We start from the raw sequence: 20,713 nt of genomic DNA on the forward strand, positions 1-20,713 counted from the left end.
CTGACCGGCGGGCGGGGTGGAACAGGACACGACGTGGAACCACAGAACAAGCTGTGTCAGCCACGTGGTACAAGGAAGCGTTCATGTTGGAACTGGGCAAAGCGTATTTACGCTCTGAGCTGTATAATATGATGTTCCGAGAGTATCCACTTATCTTTTCTTTAGTTGCGTTTCCAAAACTCTAAAGATGCTGCTCCTCTGGAACAAAAGCTTAGTTTAAAATACCACTACTCGTCCGGCTCTGGTGCCCGTTTTAAAAATGGTGCCTTGGCCTTCAGCGGTCGTAGTTCTTTTGCAATTAAGATCCGGGCGGAAACAACGGGTAGGTGCAGCGGGGCAGAGCCGAGGTTACTTCTTAGATCCTCTTGCAGGTCAGGAGGGAGGGTCAGGTCATAGTTGGGTTTTGTTCCTGCTGGCGCGGGAATACTCAGCGAGTAGGGAGCGGCGCTGCGGACTGCCGAGGCCTCTGGGATTGTACCGGGTTTGCTAGTTAACTGGTTAGGCGGCGGAGCGGCGGCCCCTGGCGGGTCACCATGTGGGCCTTCCCAGAGTTGCCGCTGCCGCTGCTGGTGAATTTGATCGGCTCGCTGCTTGGTTTCGTGGCTACTGTCACCCTCATTCCAGCCTTCCGTAGCCACTTTATCGCCGCGCGCCTCTGTGGCCAGGATCTCAACAAGCTCAGCCGACAGCAGATGTGAGTGTGCTGGGGCAGGGTGCCAGGTTATGCAGGACAGGGGCGAGGACTGAGATGCTTGGCTTTGCTGGAGAGCTAACCCAGGCAACCCAGAACTCGGGGTGGGGTGTGTGTGTGTGATAGAATTGTCTATCCTGGGAGGGACGGAATGGGACCTTTGGGTGTCAGAACGTCTAGCAGTGGTAAACTCTTCCCTGTGCACACTCTCACTACTCACCAACAAACAAAACAAAATCCTGGGAAGAAAGCCACTTTGGGTTACCGGAACCCTTACTTTAGTGAGTGACCACGCCCCTTTCCTCTTCCTCCTCCACCGCTTGCTGTTGGGCCGCAGCCCAGAGTCCCAGGGAGTGATCAGCGGTGCTGTTTTCCTCATCATTCTCTTCTGCTTCATCCCTTTCCCTTTCCTGAACTGCTTTGTGGAGGAGCAGTGTAAGGCATTCCCCCATCATGAAGTAAGTGCATTAGTGGGGCCGGGTGGCTTGGGCCGGGTACTTACTTGAGTTGGGGTTATTTGGATTACAGTGGACCCAACTGTAGGAATACTTGGACTGGTGATATCTAGCTCAGTGATAGAGCCTTCCTGGTACACCCAAAGCCCCGGATTCAGGGTTCAATCCTCAACTCCAAAAGAAAAAGACAGGAAAAAAAATGGAAAAGACAGGAAGCAAGAATTCTTGAAAGACAGAATAGTAGGCTTGAGTCGTGACTTGCCCAAACCTTCCCCAGTTTGTGGCCCTGATAGGTGCCCTCCTTGCCATCTGCTGCATGATCTTCCTGGGCTTCGCTGATGATGTACTCAATCTGCGCTGGCGCCACAAGCTGCTGCTGCCCACAGCTGCCTCACTACCTCTCCTCATGGTCTACTTTACTAACTTTGGCAATACAACCATTGTGGTACCCAAGCCCTTCCGCTGGATTCTGGGCCTGCATTTGGACTTGGGTGAGTAGCCCTGTGGGACCTACTTCAGGGTACCTTTTCCTCTGAAATCCCAATAGAACACCCTTCCTGGTGGTCCATATTCTCCATAAATATTCCTTTTCTGACCCGGTGTCTACTCAGATTTCTTTTTCCTTCCCTCCTTCTTTCCCATGTCTTCTTTCCTTCCTGTATAAAGAATTAAACCTAAGACCTCATGCTTGCAAGACAAGCACTCTGAACTATACCAAAGCTTTTCCTTTCTATTTTTTCCATTTTCTAAAAACTTCAAAACAGGAAGCCTGGGCTCAGTGGTTAAGAGCACACACTGCTCTTCCAAAGGTCCTGAGTTCAATTCCCAGCACCCACATGGCAGCTCACAACTGTTTGATGCCCTCTTCTGGTGTGCAGATGTACATGCAGACAAAGTACCCACATGCATAAAATAGATAAACACATAAATAAGTAATATTAATTACTTTAATTAATATTTAATATTAATAAATAATATTTTCATTTTTTTGGTTTTCGAGACAGGGTTTCTCTGTAAATAATAATTTTTTTTAAAATTTCAAAACAGGGTCACATACTAAGTTGCCTTGAACTTACTTAGCCCAGGCAGATCTTAAACTGGTAATCCTCCTATCCCAGCTTTCCAAGTAGGTGGAATTATAGACCTGTGCTACTAGGCCTTGCCTATTCAGATCCTTTCATTCATCCCGTTCTGTTTCCCCAGGGATCCTGTACTACGTCTACATGGGACTGCTTGCGGTCTTCTGTACTAATGCCATCAACATCCTCGCAGGAATTAATGGCCTGGAGGCTGGCCAGTCACTGGTCATCTGTGCTTCTATCATTGTCTTCAACCTGGTGGAACTGGAAGGTAGGTGGGCTTGGAGATCAGGAGGACGCACCTGAGAGCTGAGCGTGGGCTCTGGAAGGTAGGTGGGCTTGGAGATCAGGAGGAGGACGCACCTGAGAGCTGAGTGTGGGCTCAGAGAGCTCCTGGAGGAGAGCAACAACACAGAAGCGATTTTAGCATGGAAGCTATTTGCTCTGCAGACAACCGTAAGGGGCTAAGCATGAGAAGGAGAAACAGCAGTGCTGTCATTTATAGCTTGTCGTGAATAGCTAGACCACTGATTTCTATCAGACATACAGTTTCAGAGAACCCCAGCATCAGAAAGAGTCACCCTCTGACCACTGTGGAAAAAGACAAAAAAAAAAAACCAAACAAACAAACAAACAAACCACGAAGACCTCACCCCCCCATAATCATGTCTGAGTACAGACAAACCCAGAACGCTAAGCAACATGAAAATGACCAGGAACTTCTCTCAGCTAACATGAGAGGGCACAGCTTTTTCCAGTAACAATTCATTTGTTTTGTTTTGAAACAGTCTTGCTATGTAACCTGGCTGGCCTCGAGCTCCTCATCGTCTTTTCCTGTCTCTTGCGTGTGTGGATTGTAGACGCGTGCACCACACCTGACTTCCTCCTACTGCTTAGATTAAAAAATATATATACTAAAAATGACTCATGCCTTCCGAGAGCTCCCAGTGCAGAGCATATCTCCTTCCTTTCTTCCTCTCCCAGATCACACAAAACAAATCCTAAAACAAGCTCCTCACCACCCATGGTTCCCTGTGGTATATGGTTTTGGAAGTCTTAGTTTCTAAGTAAACCCAAGTTTGACTACTAGATATTTCTGGTTGTCTTTAGTTGATAGAGCTCAACAAGTATTTAATAAAACTAAGAACTTTGTTTTGTTTTGAGATAGGCTGTACCATGCTGCCCTGGAACTCAGAGATCCAAATGCTGGGATTAAAAAAGGCGTGGGCACCATTCCTACCCCTAGCTAGAGCTCAGTGCTTTTAAAAGTATTATCTCGTCCAAATCAAATGACAACTCTGTGTAACCTGCATTATCCAGTTTGATAAACGGAAGCTTAGAGAAATTCAATGTGTCATATTCAAATCCACACAACTAGGAAGTAAAACCGGTATTCAAACCCCAGCTGGAATTTCTAAACCGCATTTAAGACAGTCACTAGCTTTTTGAAGGCTCGATGAAATTGGTAGAGTATTGGGAATCGCCTGCCTGGAGGACCTGAAAGGGGAAGTTAAAGCTAGGCGTGGTGGCAAGTACCTGTAATCACAGCCAGCCAGAGGTGGAGGCCAGTTGGCTCAGGGTGGGGTAGAGTTGGTCTGGAAAGTGAATTGCCTGAGGTGTTCCTAATGGCTGGGAATGTCAATTAGGCACAGATGAGACCAAGATGCGTAGAGGATACGTGGGTACTAACTTTGCTTTTTACTCTGCTCCAAAGGTGATTATCGGGATGATCATGTTTTTTCCCTCTACTTTATGATACCATTTTTTTTTACCACCTTGGGATTGCTGTATCATAACTGGTAAGTAGGCCTGTGGATAAGAGAGGACGTGATTGGCATGTGTGGGAGAGATGGTCTGGACATAGAGACTAAAATTGTTCATACCTTTGTTGAGTATTCTCTGGGTCTTCCATTGGTAGTGGTTCGCCATTCCTGTCGTTTTGTGTGAGTGTGAGCATTCGTGTATTTATGGTACAGGGGATTGAATCTGGGGTCTGGGGTCTTAGAAATGCTAGGCAAGCACTCTATTAGTTAGATGTATTCCTGACCCTTTTTTTTTCTTTTGAGATGGGTGAGTGGGGGGTCTTCTTAAGTTATCCAAGTTGGCATTGCACTTACTGTATTATCAAGCTAGACTTGAACTTACAATCATCCTGCCTTGCCTTCAGCTTCAGTTTTCTCTTTCCTTCTTTCCTTCCTTCCTTCTTTTCTTCCTTCCTTCCTTCCTTCCTTTCTTCCTTTCTTTTGGTTTTTCGAGACGGAGCTTCTCTGTATAACAGCCCTATCTCTTGTAGGTCAGGCTGACATCAAATGCACAGAGATCCGCTTACCTCTACTACCTCCCAACTCTGCCTCCAGTTTCTTTAACAGCTGAGATTACAGGCATGTGGTACTAGATACCACCCCTACCACACGTATACCATGCTGGGGATCAAATTCCTGACTTTGTATATGCTAGGTGACTGCTTTATCACTAGGCCACACATCCAGCCAGGTTGTTACTGTAGAACTACGGTTGGGAACAAATGCTGTGGCTCCCCCAGGAGTAGATGAATTTGGGGCTTTGGGTCCTGCAGAGTTTCCGGAACAGCCTTTCTCTTAGAACTCAGATAAGGATTAGGCTGCTGCCGAGAGTGCTGAAGGGAAGGGAAGGAAAGGGAAGGGTCAGTAATGACTCTGGCATTGGCTCAGATACCTCTCCCATCCAGGTACCCGTCCCAGGTGTTTGTGGGAGATACCTTCTGTTATTTTGCTGGCATGACCTTTGCTGTGGTGGGGATCTTGGGACACTTCAGCAAGACCATGCTGCTCTTCTTTATGCCACAAGTATTCAATTTCCTCTACTCGCTGCCTCAACTCTTCCACATCATCCCCTGCCCGCGACACCGCATGCCCAGGTAGCCACTCTGGGACTGGAAAGGGGCATTATAGTTTTTCACCTGGGTTAACTAAAGCCAGCCTTTCTATCCATTTCCTGTGTAAGAAGCGGAGGGGGGAAAAGGGATAACTCTATCTGGGTAGCCCGTTCTAATTTACAAAGCACATTTCCTTCCGTAATGTGTAGTGCTTGCGACAGTTTCCATCACCCAGCTCTAAGCCGCAGAACCATAAACAAACGTCAGTGCTTAAGTACTCTTCTTAGTAACCGCAGGGTGAAAGTTCCTTGACAGTGAGTGATTCAATCACACGGAATCATCTTCCCTTTACAGACTCAATGCGAAGACAGGCAAACTGGAGATGAGCTATTCCAAGTTCAAGACCAAGAGCCTCTCTTTCTTGGGCACCTTTATTTTAAAGGTAACAAGGTAACAAGGAGGTAAGGCCCCAGGCCACCATCCTTAACATGGGAAAAGGGAAACCCAGGCCTTCTCAGACCCGAGGGGAGTTTGGAAGTCAGGAAGAGCCCTGTTGATGGAGTGTATAGAACTGAAGCTGTCTTTACCTCTGGTCTCTCCAGGTAGCAGAGAACCTTCGGCTAGTGACAGTTCACCGAGGTGAGGATGAGGATGGTGCCTTCACTGAATGTAACAATATGACCCTCATCAACTTGCTACTGAAAGTCTTTGGGCCCATACATGAGAGAAACCTCACATTGCTCTTGCTGCTACTACAGGTAAAATTGAGGGTGGGGTAAATTATGCAAATTTTCTTAACTGTATTTCAACGCTGTTCTTCTTATTCCAGTTCATTTTTCCTTCTAGATCCTGAGCAGTGCAGTCACCTTCTCCATTCGTTACCAGCTTGTCCGACTCTTCTATGATGTCTGAGTTCCCCAAAGATTGCCCTTTACCCCAGTCTCCACTGGGCCTCACCCAGGGCCAGCCTGTCTGGACCCAGACTGCCTTCTGGTCCAGGCCTCTCTGACGGGCCATTTTGGTTGCTTCCAGCTTCTCCCATCACCTGTGATTATTGACCTGGACCTTATTGGACTTAAAGTCCTTCTGTTGGACTTTGCCTATGGCTTTCTTCAGCGCGATACTCTCCCTTTCTGTCCCATCTGCAGTCTCATAAGGGGGTGCCACGGATATTCAAAGCTCAGCTTTCAGAGCCCTGACTCTAAAGGAATTCGCCAGACCTTGAGAGAGAGCCTGGGCAAGGGCTAGAGTTAGGGCCTTATTCCAAGGTAACCTCACACTTGACTTCTGAGTGTTCCCATTAGGAAGAGCCAAGGCAGGCCATGTGCTCAAAATGGTGACAATAAAGGATTGTCTTTTACTTTCTCCTGTAGGTGTATCCACTCCTCTCCCTCTTTCTCCTGACCTTTGAGGTGCTTGAGGATTGAGCTCAGGGCTTCCTTGTACCTAAGTGCTGCACCACTAAACTGTGGCCCTGGCCTTATCTATTTTCTGTATGGGCATTTTAGGATCAATCGGAAGAATTGGGGTGGGTACCCTCTACAATAGGATGCCTACCTCTGCCCCATCAGATCCTGCGAGAAGCGACAGAACTGAAACCAGACAGACCATGTTGAATAAATACTGAAATACCAAACTTGTGGTAGCGTGAAGGATCACAGTGTTCAGTTTTGTGGCGTAGAATTGAACTTTCAGGTCTCATTTCTCTCTTTTAAACCCTGCAGATCTGAGGAGGGGGTGGGAGTATCCTGACCTGGAAGGAGAAAGGCGGTAGTGGTTTCTAGCCTAGGCCTTTTAACATTTCTTTTATTTTTTTTTCTTTATTTTTCGAGACCGGGTTTTCCCGTGTAGCCCTAGCTGTCGGGGAACTCACTCTGTTCAAGGCTGACGCTGAACTCAGAGATCCACCGGTCTCTGCTTCTGCCTCCTGGGCTGGGATTAAAGGTGTGCTGTACCACCGCCTGGCTGACCCTTTTCCTTTAAAACCCTAGGCCGGCCCAGATTTCCCAGAGACAGTAGAGGGGTCTCCAGACTCCACCCTCTTGTCTTCCGGTTTTGATGGCGCGCCGTAGCGTTTAAACTTCGCGCGCTTAATACGGATTGGCCGCTTCCACGGCCGACTAGCCTCCAGCATGAGGCCTCTCCTCCTTGCTTTCTTCCCCGGGTAAAAGGTTTTCAAATTGGACCAATCGCCGGGCGAGCTCTCTCCGCCTAGGCACGTCACCGAAAGGTTAATTGCAACCAACCAGAGACCGGTATCAAAGAAAAGAGCCAATCGGGCGGCTGCGGGGGCGTGTCCAGGCAGTTTATAAGGGCGCGCTCGCCCGCGCGGGGCGACAGTTGGCTGCGGCGGTTGGTGGTGTTTGTAGTCGTCGGCTTCGCGCTCTGCCTTTCTACCTCGTACACGATGTCGGGTCGCGGCAAGACCGGAGGCAAGGCCCGCGCCAAGGCCAAGTCTCGCTCGTCGCGCGCCGGCCTGCAGTTCCCGGTAGGCCGTGTGCACCGGCTGCTGCGGAAAGGCCACTACGCCGAGCGCGTGGGCGCAGGCGCGCCCGTGTACCTGGCGGCCGTGCTGGAGTACCTCACCGCCGAGATCCTGGAGCTGGCGGGCAACGCGGCCCGCGACAACAAGAAGACGCGCATCATCCCGCGCCACCTGCAGCTGGCCATCCGCAACGACGAGGAGCTCAACAAGCTGCTGGGCGGCGTGACGATCGCGCAGGGCGGCGTCCTGCCCAACATCCAGGCCGTGCTGCTGCCCAAGAAGACAAGCGCCACCGTGGGGCCCAAGGCGCCGGCGGGCGGCAAGAAGGCCACCCAGGCCTCTCAGGAGTACTGAGGGAGCCCGCGCCGTGGCCGCCCAGCCCTCCCCACACCTCCACAAAGGCCTTTTTCAGGGCCACCACCTCCCTCACAGAAAGAGCTGAGCCACTGAGGGCCGGGCCGCCGCGTCCCCGTTCTACCCCCTCTCTCTGCCCTCGCGCGTTTTTTGCCTCCCTTTCCCTGCACAGCCTGTGGGTCAACCACGGAGGACGCGGGCGCCACCCCGCCTGCCCACCCCGGAGCTTCGCCGGTCTGGTCTCGGTCTTCGATGGGCCGCGCGGAGAGGCTGCGACACCTTCCAGAAGTCTCGGCCTTTTGCTGCGGCGGACGGCCGAGATGGGCCTGAAGGTGAGTCTCTCCGCAGCGGCAGCCCGGGCGTCTCTTCAGCTTGGTGCTTAGCCCTCGCCTGGACCTTCGGAAGTGACTTGATTAGAAGATAAATGGTCGTACTGTTTGGTTCTCTATGTCCCCCTTGCTGGCCTCTGACCATTCTCACCCATCTTCATTCATAGGGCGGTGTGTGGTGTGGCCGGGACAGAATCACTAATAGGAACCGATTTTCTCCAGGATGCCTCCTGGAACGGGTCTGGGAGACGCTTACAGGCCTGTGGACTGAAGACCTGTGTTCCTGCCGCAGGAGACTGGCAGCCGGGCCTAGCCATTCCCTTTTTCCCCCGGCGACTCACCTCACGACCCGAACACCTAGATACCAGCACACATCGATGAAACCCTGTATGGACCGAGCCTCTCTTGGCTTCTGAACTGGAATTTTGCAGCTATCCCAAGTTTAGAACCTTAGGTAGTGGGGAGTTTCAATGGGCTAATTTTATTAAAGGATTGTTTGGTTTTTTAAAAATGGAGTCTTGATTTAATTTCTGTAGTCTCGGGGCTGGGGATAGCTCCGCGGTAGAGCCATGTGATGGGCATGTGTTGTGTTGGGAGGTGGGAGTGGAACTATATGGTAAGTTCCCTCGGTGGGAGGGGTAAAGACTTGGGGTCTATAAAATGGAGACAAGCAGGCTGTAGGAATTGAAGGCTGTTCTCTTTGCTTGCTTGGTACTTCTGTGATACATTCCGAAAACAAGGCAGTCACAAAGTATATTTTTTTCCTTTTTTTTTATACACAGAGAAGTCCCACATTCAAAATTAAAGTTTAAAAGGGCTTTGGGTTTATTCATATCTTCCCCAACTCCACAAAAACAAACAACCACATTCGGAACTGGTTTAATTATTAGTGGCACTGGTTACATTCAAAGATTGGCATGGACTTTTTCTAAAGAGATGAAGCCCCAACTATAGGGGGGAAGGCAGTCATTGAGGCCCCAAGGTGAGGCATGTCTCTCGAAGTCTCAACACCCTGTGGTTCAATCTCCTGGGATAGTCACCCCCTAATTTAGGGAACACAGGGCACTTGAGACATGTAGGCACTGGAAAGTGGCAGCCAGGGCTCCTGGACCCTACAGACCAGTTAGCGCACATCATTAAGCTGCCGTGCAACATCCAGGATGTTCTTGGCTCCTTTGTTCAGCAACAAGCTGGCCAGGCTGATGCCCAGGTTCTCAGCAGCTAGCTGGGCTCCTCTTGGAATGTTCCGGGCAGTGATTCCAACCATCTGTGGGTCATCCTCTGGACCTTCTTCATGCTGGGTGACAGAGGAATTACAATTTGGTGAGAGGGAAGTCTACAAGTAATCTATTCCTCCCTAATCTCCCAGCCAGTACCTGGACAGGGACCTGGATGGTGGCCTGCATAGTCTCTTGCATGCTATCTGAGCCGTCTAGACTCCAGACTCCTCCAGTCAGGTACAGCTAGGAAACAGAATGGATTGTAGCACATATTCAGGAGAAAGTCGTTAGCTGTTTGGGTGCACATGGAAGTGCCACAGGCCCCCCCCCCCCAATCCATCTTCCCTGCTTACCTGTCCATCGCTCATCACCGTGTGCACTGCTACTGGCACGCTACAGCCCCCTTCCTGCAATGAATGCTTCTTTGAGCTCTAAGGGCCTTTAACACCACTTTTTGACCACAAACCTCCAAGGATATTAACTGAAAAGCCTGCTGGGGCCAGACCAAGGTTCTGTCTGCACACTTAACAAAACATTCCGCAATTCTTGAGTTACCATTAAATACAGAACACTTATCTGAGAAGTCTTTCTACTGCCCTTCCTGATTCCCCAAGTCCTCGCGAGCCCAAGTCTTACCAAGTGCCTCAGAAAGGCCCTCTCAGCAATGCAGCGAAGCAGAGTCTCAGGGTCATGCAACACACTCACTAGATCCAAGATATCCTGGTCCTTGGCTCGGACTTCCACTGCTAGGGCTCCCTAAAGGAAAAACAGGCCTGATCTTTCTCCAGTCGTGAAGCCTAACATGGGAACAACCCCTCTTCTACCTGCTTCCCAGGGTCTTCTGCTTGCCAAAGCCTGAACATTTTATTTGAGGGGGGAGCAGATGCCAAAGATTAAAACACAGGTTTATGAAGGGGCACATGAACAAAGCCTCTCCAGGCAAACTTACCTGGCCCACAGCGTACATACATTCCTCTGGATGCAAGATCTGTGGAGGCGGACAACAGAAATGGTGGGCAGTGAGCTAGGGTTTGCCAACCAGGACGCCTGGGGGAGGCACGCACAGGAGTCTGGCCTCTAATCTCACTCCCTAGCCTGAGCTTACTTCTGGCTTGTCGTGTTATTGACAGAATGGTCACGAAGATAGCAGGAGAGAGAGGCAGATTAAAATAGAATCGAACAGGGCAGTGCCTACCTGCCCCACCCGGTTCTGCCAGCCCATGCGCTGCAAGCCAGCCACAGCCAGGATAATGGCACTGAACTCCTGCTGCTCATCCAGCTTCCGCAGTCGGGTGTTGAGGTTGCCTCGCTGTGGAGAGATGCTAAGGAGAATCGTGACCCACATAGTGCACCCTCTGCCCCACAGTCTCTTGTCCCCTCTAGCTGACTTTTACAGACTCTTAGGATCTCACAGTGTAGTCTGACTGTACTGATACTATGTAGACTAGGCTGGACTTAAAATCACAGAGATCTGCCTGCTTCTGCCTCCAGAGTACTGGGATTAAAGGCATACACCACCACACCTGACTGGAACATACTATTTTTATTATTTAGTTTTATGTGTATGGGTGTTTTGCATTCATGTATGTCAGCAGAGGTCAGAAGAGGGCATCAGATCCCCTAGAGCTGAAGTTAGGACAGGTGAGCCATCAAGTGAGTGCTGGGAGTTGAACCAGGGTCCTCTGGAAAAGCAGCCAGTGTTTTTAACCACTAAGCCATCTTTCCAGCCCCAGGTCATTCTCTTTTTAAATTTAGTTCTATGAACCACAAAGCCACCGTAAAAGCCAAAACTGCTTAGTAGCAAATAAAGTAAAAATGGGAGCACCTTCAATCCTGGCCATCCAGAAGTAATTACTGATCAATGTACTGTCGATGCCTGTCGTCTCCCTAACTAACATGCACTCTCTATAAGTTCTATAAGGAACAATGTTTATTTTACAATTATCCTTGTTGCCAGGCACCTGCCAGAGTGTAAGAAAACATTAAAGATGGACGGGTGGGTGGATGGATGGACAGACGGACGGAAAGACAGATAACCCACTGCCCCCATGGACCACTGCTTTGGAAGGTCCTTACTCAGGACTCTCAAGAACCCTCTAGATCTTCTCTTCCTCTTTAGCCACTGCCCTTCCCTCGTGTAAAAGGATACAATACTCTTGAATTCCAGATGCGGGAACTTCCTCTGTAGCTGGGCCACTCTCCTCAAGGAGCTGGTTCCCACCGCGCTGCTCAGAGAGTTTAAAATTAAGTTTAACATGGGCTGCTCGCTGTTCTCCACTGTCCGTCCCTCTGTCTTCTGTCCCCCAGGCCCCACTCACCTTTTCTCTGGCAAGGTTTCTAGAGTCTTCCCAATAAATTTTGGGTGAAAGACAACAGCATCACAAGGATTTTCCCGTCTGGAGAGCAAATGATGAAACAAATTTATTTTTATTTGGAGACAGAGTTTAACTCTAGCCCTAAAATTTGTGCTGTACCCCAAGCTAGCTCAAATTCACAATATAAAAGGTTTCCCGTTTTTGCTTTCTTAGTTGTTTACATTTTCATTTATGGGGCGGGAGAGTATGCATGCCGTGCATGTATGCGTCCGTCAGATGACAACTTGTGGGATTCAAGTCTCCCCTTCTACCATATGAACTAGGGATTGAACTCGGGTCATCAGGCTTGACAGCAATGGCTTTACCAGCTAGGCCATCGTAAGCTAGCCTTCTTGCACCTCACACCTTAAGACACAATCTCATTAAATTCTCAGGCTGGTTGTAATCACTCTAGCCCAAGCAAGCCGTGAACCTCTGATCCTCTTTCTTAGCCATCCCTAATAGCTGGAATCACAGGTCTGTGCCACTGAGCCCAACTCCATGCACTCTAACTAGCCGACCAACTGGCTTTTCCCAGAGCTTTCTGCCCTGCTTAATGACTGACAACCTTCCCAGCAGAGGGCTAGATGGCCACATCCCAAAGGGAAAAAGTCAAAGACTCCCATGGTGGGATCCACCCCTGCCCAGCCCCTCGCGCATAGCTCTTACTTGCAGATGGCTCCAATGGTGAAGCCAGGAGGTAGTACAGTGGGCACATCCTTCAGCGAGTGAACAACCAGGTCCACTCTAGAGAGAGAGGGAGGGCATGCAGAGAGGAGTTGAGTAGTTGACCTCACACTTCTCCACCTACCTGAGCTATAGCCATCCAGGAAGAGGCAGTCCTAAGACCTAAGGACCCTGAGGCCTGCTTTTCTCTCAATGACTCTACCCCATTTCCCAGACAATCTTATGTCTAGGCAGCTAGGTGGCTCCAAAACAAGCCACTCCCCTGTGTGGACGCCTAGGAGCTCCTTGGCCTAACACCAATAGTCCTGCTAATATTGGGGGCCCACTCTGGGGTTCAGCACGAGACTGGGGGAGGGCCATGCTCTCCATTCGCACTTACTCATTTTTCTCCAGGGCGTATTCTAGCTCCTTGGTAAACAAGCTTTTCTCTCCAATCTGCCAGGGAAGAGCAAGCCTCAGAGTGGAACCCCTTGTGGGAATAAGGGGGTAGAGGGACTGGAAGAGCAGGGACAGGGACAGTCATTACCTTAGAGAGTGCAGTATCGAGAATCTTGTCCCCCGTGGTAGACATGGCAACTGAGGAGAGTCAGTCAGGTACCCGTTAATCAGCATCTATTGCCACCATGGATCAGCACGGCACTGAGTCCCACAAGCCCCAGCTCCTACCCCCGAGGAATACACACACTAACAGAAAAAGCAGACCCAAGGCAGAAGGTATGCCAGGCTAGCCCAGGCAACTGGAGGTGAACGTGTTCACAGGAGGTTAGCCCTCCACCTGCAAGCAGCTAAAAACAAGACTCTCACAAACAGGTTTCGACCGCCCGCAGAGTCCAAAATGCCGCCTTCTCTCATTCACCGGCCTCCCACTCGCTGCCATTCATTCTTCTCAAGCAAACTTACTGATTTCAAACTGCATGCCCGGGTGCAAGGTTTTCAGCATAGCCACCACAGTGTCCGTCTGTATGCGAGCCAGCTGGGGACAGAGATCTGGATTGTTCCTGCCCCTCCCTGGCCACTGCCCCAGGCTCAAATCCTCACAAGGGTCAAGAAAGATAAAAAAGGGTCTAGACTTTTCACATGGGGGATGAGAAAGAAGGGCCTGGCCTGGGAGTTCTTTCTGTGTCTCTAACCAATTCCCTGGTCCAGGGACTTTCTTTTCAGAGGAAGTTAATGTCCAACATCAGTAAGCCGCCATTCCCGATGAGACTGACTCCCAGACACTCTTGTGTCCTCTATGCTAGGAACTAACCCTCTGGGTCCATTCAACTGGTGGCCTTGCGAGCATTAGTTAGAACTCTTATGGCAACCCTGTACGTCTGTACTCACCTGGCTCTTACGGGTCCCCACGCGAATCACCCTCATCTTTGAGCCGTTTTCTCCCTGCAGAAGAAAGCCCCCAGGTTACAGTCTGTTCCAGGACACCTTATCCAAGAACCAGGACCACTGGCTTTGGAGAAAGGATCCCAGGCTCTGGCCAAATAGGGGACGTCTCCCACGACTGGTCCTCTAACCTTCCTCGGTACTTTCTGTCCTCCTACAGGATCCAGAGAAGCAGGGACCAAAGGAAAGCTGTAAGAGGATCCGTCGTGGTAGCAGCAGCAGCAACTACGACACTGAGCCTCAAAGCCCAGCCTGGCTAGTGCTGTTCTCAGTGGGAGGGTTGCACAGCCAGGTGGGGAAAATGATAAGGCCCATCAGCCTAAGCACAGTGAGGGTGGGCCCTGCCGGAGGGTGGGGCCTGCAAGAGGCTGGGGCATGACAGCTGAAGCCACACACAGAGGACAGGTTTACTGTCCACAACAACTCAGGTACTTGAGAAAGTCTCACTACCCACTAGGTGAGACACTAAGGGTTCCTTACCTGACCTACAAGGACTGAGGTCAGCCAATCTGATGTATAGTCCTGTTCACCATCTTGACTGGGTGGCTTTGGGGACATCATCCCATCAAGGCCTTGTTAAATGAAAGGCTACCTGATGCCTTAAGATGTCTCATTGTCCCATAAGACTATGAGGATAGGGGCTGAAGAGATGGCTCAGCAGTTAAGAGCACTGACTGTTTTTCCAGCGGATCCCGGTTCAACTCCCAGCACCCACATGGCAGCTCACAGCTCTCTTTTAACTCCAGTTCCAGAGGACCTGACACCCTCACACGTATATTAGTGCAAAACACCAATACACAGGCTGGAGAGATGGCTCCGTGATTAAGAGCACTGGCTCCTCTTCCAGGGGTCCTGAGTTCAATTCCCAGCAACCACATGATAGCTCACAACCATCTAGAGTGAGATCTGGTGCCCTCTTCTGGTGTGCATACATGCAGGCAGAACACTGTATACATAATAAATAAATCTTAAAAAAAATAAATAAATAAGAGGCCAGGCCAGACAGTGGTGGTGCATGCCTTTAATCCCAGCACTCAAGGAGGCAAAGGCAGGAGGATCTCAGTGAGTTGGAGGTCAGCTTGGTCTACCAAGTGAGTTCTAAAACAGTCAAGACTGTTACACAGAGAAACCCTGTCTCGAAAAACCAAATAAAATAAAATAAAATAAAATAAAATAAAAGATTATGAGGATAGTCTATGAGAAACTGCCTAACATTCATTTGTCTAATTTTTTTTTTCTGATGTCAGAGCTGGAGCCAAGAGCTCAAAGGGACACACCTCTTCCTCCCGTCACGGAGCCTTAGATAAAGGTATTTAGTGTTGAGCAGGTAGAACTGGGTTCTGCAGTCTGACACAAAGGTCTTATTTCTTTCTGCTGACTGGAGCCACTGTAGAAACCATGCACCCTCCCTGCACCGGGTCCCTCATCTCACGGGTTCTTCTGCAGCAGACACTCAGGTTCTTGGTCACTGGAAGAGGTGAAAACTTACCCTTGGACTCCAATCTACTCCACTGTGATAATTCCTCCCTCGAATGACTCTGAGACAGCCTCTCCAATTTAGCTAAGCTTGAAATACTCAACACAGAAATTCCAGGCCACAGGGAGCCCACAGGAAGGAATTACTAGGTTCAAGCAATTCCTTAATTGACCCCATACAACATGTTCAAATCCAATTGTTTCATTTAAAAAAAAAGAGTATTGGGTGGTGGCGCACACCTTTAATCCCAGCACTCAGGAGGCAGAGGTAGGAGGATCTCTGAGTTCTAGGCCAGCCTGATCTATGAGTTCCAGGGCAGCCAGGACTACAGAGAGAAACCTGTCTCAACCACCCCCACCCCACCCCACCACCCCAAAATAGTATTGTGATGTGAGGGGCTGGAGAAATGGTTCCCTGATTAAAGCACTGGCTGTTCTCCCCCAAGACCTAGGTTCAATTCCCGGTACCCACACAGGGGTTACAACGGTCTGTAGTTCCAGGGGATCTCTGGTTCCCTCATCTGGCTTTTGCTGGGCACGCATGTAGTTCACACAGACATATATTCAAGCAAAACACCCGTACATATAAACAAACTACTTTTGTTTTGTTTCCGGAGACAGGGTTTCCCTGTGTAATCCTGGCTGTCCTGGACCTCATTCTGTCAACAAGACTAGCCTTGAACTCAGAGATCCTGCTGACTCTGCTGGGATTAAAGGCACACCTGTGCCACCACTGCCAGGCATAAGAAATTAATTTTTTTTTTTTTTTGGTTTTTCGAGACAGGGTTTCCCTGTAGTTTCTAGAGCCTGTCCTGGAACTAGCTCTTGTAGACCAGGCTGGCCTTGGAATTAATTTTTAAAAAAGTATTTGGAGGGTCTGGAGAGATGGCTCAGCGGTTTTAAGAGCACTGACTGCCCTTCTAGAGGACCCGGGTTCAATTCCCAGCACCCACATGGCAGCTCACAACTGTCTGAAAATCCAGTTCCAGGGGATCTGACACCTTCACACCAATGCACATAAAATAAAGTTAAATAAACCATAAGAAATATTTTTTAAAAAAATAAAGTATTTGGAGTTGGGCATGTGGCATATGCCTTTAATCCCAGCATTCAGGAGGCAGAGATAGATAGGCAGATTTCTGTGAGTTTGAGGCCAGCCTGGTGTACAAAGCAAGTTCCAGGACAGTTAGGGCTACATAATAGGGAAACCCTGTCTCCAAAACAAACAAACAAACAAACAAACAAACAAAAATAAGTATTTGGGCTGGCCTGGCAAGATGCTGTACAAACCTGATGACATTAAGTTCTAGCCCCAGATACTGTGGAAGGAGAACACACTTCCAGAAGCTATCCTCCATTGCACACTTGCAGCATGGCCTGTGTCCACGGGCACAAACACAGACACGGTAACAAGAAACAGTAATCAAATGAAAAGAAAAACAGCCGGAGAGAATGGCTCAGAGGTTAAGAGCGCCGCCTGCTCTGCCCGAGGTCCTGAGTTCGATTCTCGTCTGTCACACCGATGAGTAACACACAGGGCACGGTGGCACCTGCCTGTAATGTCACCATCAATCAGTAAGCTGGTAACTGGGAGAATCGGCCCAGCCCAGGAGTCTGACACCAGCCAGGTGAAGGGAGTAAGCCATCGTTTCTGCCTACTGTCCTCACAGCAACCCTACTGCGTGAGACAGGGCAGGTACTTCCAGCAAGTGTCACAGAGCAAAGATGCAGAGAAGTCAAATGACTGGCCGAGTCTCACAGCTACGCACAGGCAGAAAGTGGGTGCTGGAATCTAGATCCTCCTCCTCCCAACCTAAGCTCGGAAACGTCTTCACTAACAAAGACTCTTGAGGCTCCCAGGCTGGGCAAGAGATAAGCAGGCCCCACAGCTCTGCCTTTTATCTCAGCCAGTCAGTGGCCTCTGGGCTCAGTGTAAGTCCAGAACTTTCCAGCAGGCAAGGAATGACAAAGCCCAAGTGGCTCCCATTGACAAGAGTAATTCAGGTGTGTCTTAGCTGGGTGGCTCGGGTAAGGTGACTTTTATAACGGAGAAAGGGAGAAGGCACACCTCCAAGATGTTTGCATATAGTTCTAAGTCATGGGGTGAGGGAGTGCTCTCCCATGAATCAATTGGCTAGTGTTCCAAGGCAGCTGGATTTGCCTTGACCCCTACCTAAATCATGAAAGAATCTTGTCTGTGTATACACTTTTACTATCCCACTATCCCTTAAGCTTAGGGAAATCCCGGCAGAAGCCCAAAGGTGGACCATCTTTCCACTCCCAACCCTGCCCCCACTGCTCAGGATCACCCCTTTCCCTTCGTAAGGGCAACCTAGCTACTGGCCCTTTAAAATGTCTAGAGGGAGGGGGAAATGACAGCTAACTGTTCTGACCAATAGACGACGGAGCATGGCAACTCGGGACCAATCGTTGCATCCAAAAAACCCAGAGGCGTGCGGGTCACCGGCTCGGGACTCACCGCCGTTGCAGCCGCGCTGCCGTTACCGGACATGACTCCGCTTAGGGCGCAGGCGCGGCGCTGCCGCTGCGGTGCCCTGGAGGCAGCAGAAGCCGGCGACCTGGGCCGGCGGGGACTGAAGGCACATGGGGGCCGAGCCCGCACTCCAGCCGAGCTGTAGGACCTGCCGAGCTCTGCGTCACATCCGCTGCCCTCTCTCGAAGGGGCGGCACCTTCCTCTGGGCGGGAATTAGGGTTGCGACATAGCCGGCCTCATTGCCGGCATCCACCTGGCCTACTGCACAGAAAAACTCAGGGTTTTTACTTTTATGTTTTTAATACTTTTTTGGGTTTTTTTTCTTTTTTTCTTTTTTGGTTTTTCGAGACAGGGTTTCTCTGTGGCTTTGGAGCCTGTCCTGGAACTAGCTCTTGTAGACCAGGCTGGTCTCGAACTCACAGAGATCCGCCTGCCTCTGCCTCCCGAGTGCTGGGATTAAAGGCGTGCGCCACCACTGCCCAACATTTTCTTTTTTTCATTTTTCTTTTTTTGGTTTTTCGAGACAGGGTTTCTCTGCAGCTTTTTTGGAGCCTGTCCTGGAACTAGCTCTTGTAGACCAGGCTGGCCTCGAACTCACAGAGATCCGCCTGCCTCTGCCTCCCGAGTGCTGGGATTAAAGGCGTGCGCCACCACCGCCCGGCTTGGTTTTTTTGTTTTTTTGTTTTTTTTTTTGTTTTGTTTTTCGAGACAGGGTTTCACTGTGTAGCACTGGGTGTCCTGGTACTCACTTTGTAGACCAGACTGGCCTCGAACTCATGAATGCTGGTATTAAAGACATGCGCCGCCAGCATCCGGCTATTTTTCATTGTATTTATTAAATGTGTGTAGTGTTGGTGCACGTCTACCATAGTGTGCATAGAGAGGTCAGGATAACTTAAGGGAGTCGGTTCTCTTCCCTCCATTATGTCCCAGAGTTTGAACACGTTACCATATCTGCTGGGGTGCATTCAACATCGACAGATGAAAGGGCTCCAGACGGCTCCTTAGACTTTCACAGCTTCACCTCTCCAGCACTGGCATAAGCAATTAGTGCAAATGTGGTATTTCTTCTAATCAAACTTAACTTTGCTATACTGTAAAGTAAGCAGGTCTTTTTAAGGCAAGGTATGGGCTATTAGTAGCTCAGGCTGCCCTTGAACTTTTCCATTCTTCAGGCTCAATCTCCCACAGCAGAGTAGTTCTTGTTTGTTTGAGACAAGGGCCTTGTGTGGCCCAGAACATCCTTGAACTCCACCTAGGTACGTGCTAGGATGACAGCCTGTACACACCGTTCTTTGTTGACCCCCTGGAGCTGGAAAGGCTAAAAATTTATCCAAGAGTGCCTCTGTGTCTTCCCACAGACCGCGTGAATCCACACCCAATACAACAATGCTTGAATTTCTACTTTAAGAAAATGAAACTAGCTGGGCAGTGCTTGCACACACCTTTAATCCCAGCACTCAGGAGGTAGAGACAGTAGGATCTCTGAGTGTTGACCTAAAATGTGGGTTCCAGGATAGCCAGGGCTACACAAAGAAACCCTGTCTCAGAAAACAAAACACACAACACACAATGAACGTAGTACAAAGAGGTGAATGGCTCAGGAGTTAAGAGCACTTGCTGCTCTAGCAGAGGACCTGGGTCTGGTTCCTAGCACCAACATGGGGTTCTGAGCCACCTGTAAATACAGTTCCAGAGGCACTAGGCATGCATGTGGTACACATACAGGCTGTGTGTGTATGTATATATATATATTCAACCTTCCTAAAGGAAAAGGTCATGTCCTGGGGTACTCCTGTAATTCCACCACTCAGGAGTTGGAGGATCAGGACCTCAAGGTCATCTTCAGTCAAACAGTAAATTTGAAGTTAATCTGGGCTACAAGAAACCTGATCAAAAAGAAAGAAGAAATCCAGCTGGGCTGGGTGGTGAGTCTTTATTCTCAGCACTCAGGAGTCAGAGGCAAATTTCTGCAAGTTGGTGGTCAGACTCTGTCTCAAAAAGGGTGTGTGAGGTATGCAACCCTAAAGACGAGTGGGATGACAACACGTATGTTGATGAAATTCAAGGCCTCACATGTGCGAGGCACACACTGCCCACTGAGCAGTATCTCCAGCCTTGAAGAGCGCTCGTTAGGTGTGTACCAGCACTGGGGAAACTGAGGCAAAGCATTCTGAATTCAGTGCTATGCCAGATGACAAGACCCTGCCTCAAAAACAAAAAGAACACACACACGCACACATACACTACACACTGCACTGGCATGTACGGCACTTGTATAGCATGCCCAAGACCTTGGGTTAGTTCCAAGAAACACACACATGGATCTTCCCACTACTTTAACAGTAACAAATTGAGCATTGTACAAAGACATAGATGGCCATTTGTTTCATAAGTCTGTTAACAGTTGTTCAAAGTAATGTACAGATGAAAACTCTGAGGTTCTGAGAAAGTGGGAATTGTCCTAAGTTGCTGGAAGGAGCGGTACACACCTATGATCCCAGCTACGGGGAGGTGAAGACAGGTGAGGATGGCTTGAGCCCAGGAGTTCAAGGCCTACCTAGACAACACAGGAAAACCCCAGTCTCAAAATAAAAAAGAATAGCTTTCGGAGCTGTCAAAATGGCTCAGTGGGTAAAGTATTTAAGAGTGCAGTCATGACTACCTGAGTCTGAATCCATGGTAAAGGTGGACGGAGAGAATCCACTCCATAAAGTTGTCCTCTGACCTCCACATGTGTGCCATCTCATGCCCACTCTACCCCCACCCCTCTCTCTCACTCTCTCTCTCTCACACACACTAAATGAATATAATAAAAGTTTTTAAGAGTAACCCTAAGTCAAATAATACAACT

General features: G+C 49.4%; 3 protein-coding genes across 5 annotated transcripts; 2 read left to right on the forward strand and 1 right to left on the reverse strand.

The window, feature by feature from the left end:
- The first annotated feature begins 26 nt into the window (after positions 1-26).
- Dpagt1 (dolichyl-phosphate N-acetylglucosaminephosphotransferase 1) lies at positions 27-6,444 on the forward strand. The gene is made up of 9 exons (XM_038321128.2): positions 27-694; positions 1,029-1,149; positions 1,424-1,637; positions 2,350-2,496; positions 3,940-4,024; positions 4,933-5,121; positions 5,434-5,521; positions 5,682-5,837; positions 5,926-6,444. Exons 1-9 carry the CDS (start codon positions 534-536, stop codon positions 5,989-5,991), a joined length of 1,227 nt encoding a protein of 408 aa, XP_038177056.1. The 5' UTR covers positions 27-533; the 3' UTR covers positions 5,992-6,444.
- Positions 6,445-6,916: 472 nt separating this feature from the next.
- On the forward strand, positions 6,917-8,758 carry LOC119808728 (histone H2AX). 2 transcript variants are annotated; one of them, XM_038321129.2, is made up of 2 exons: positions 6,917-8,250; positions 8,415-8,758. In XM_038321129.2, exon 1 carries the CDS (start codon positions 7,487-7,489, stop codon positions 7,916-7,918), a length of 432 nt encoding a protein of 143 aa, XP_038177057.1. In that variant the 5' UTR covers positions 6,917-7,486; the 3' UTR covers positions 7,919-8,250; positions 8,415-8,758. The 2 variants fall into 2 exon arrangements, with proteins under 2 accessions (XP_038177057.1, XP_041910556.1); XM_042054622.1 differs by having other exon boundaries at positions 8,470-8,758.
- Positions 8,759-9,048: 290 nt separating this feature from the next.
- Positions 9,049-18,037, reverse strand: Hmbs (hydroxymethylbilane synthase). Of its 2 annotated transcripts, none has more exons than XM_038322039.1 (14): positions 17,844-18,037; positions 13,835-13,888; positions 13,409-13,481; positions 13,035-13,084; positions 12,888-12,943; positions 12,491-12,568; positions 11,786-11,863; positions 11,617-11,692; positions 10,663-10,776; positions 10,417-10,455; positions 10,104-10,223; positions 9,821-9,874; positions 9,624-9,710; positions 9,049-9,544 (listed from the first exon to the last, which is right to left on the reverse strand). In XM_038322039.1, the coding sequence occupies exons 1-14, from the start codon at positions 17,874-17,876 to the stop codon at positions 9,371-9,373; spliced, it is 1,086 nt and encodes a 361-aa protein (XP_038177967.1). In that variant the 5' UTR covers positions 17,877-18,037; the 3' UTR covers positions 9,049-9,370. The 2 variants fall into 2 exon arrangements, with proteins under 2 accessions (XP_038177967.1, XP_038177968.1); XM_038322040.2 differs by lacking the exon at positions 17,844-18,037 and adding an exon at positions 15,166-15,364.
- Between the last annotated feature and the right edge of the window lie 2,676 nt (positions 18,038-20,713).

Source organism: Arvicola amphibius, chromosome 3 (assembly GCF_903992535.2).
Source record: "Arvicola amphibius chromosome 3, mArvAmp1.2, whole genome shotgun sequence".
In the NCBI taxonomy this organism is placed as follows: domain Eukaryota; kingdom Metazoa; phylum Chordata; class Mammalia; order Rodentia; family Cricetidae; genus Arvicola; species Arvicola amphibius.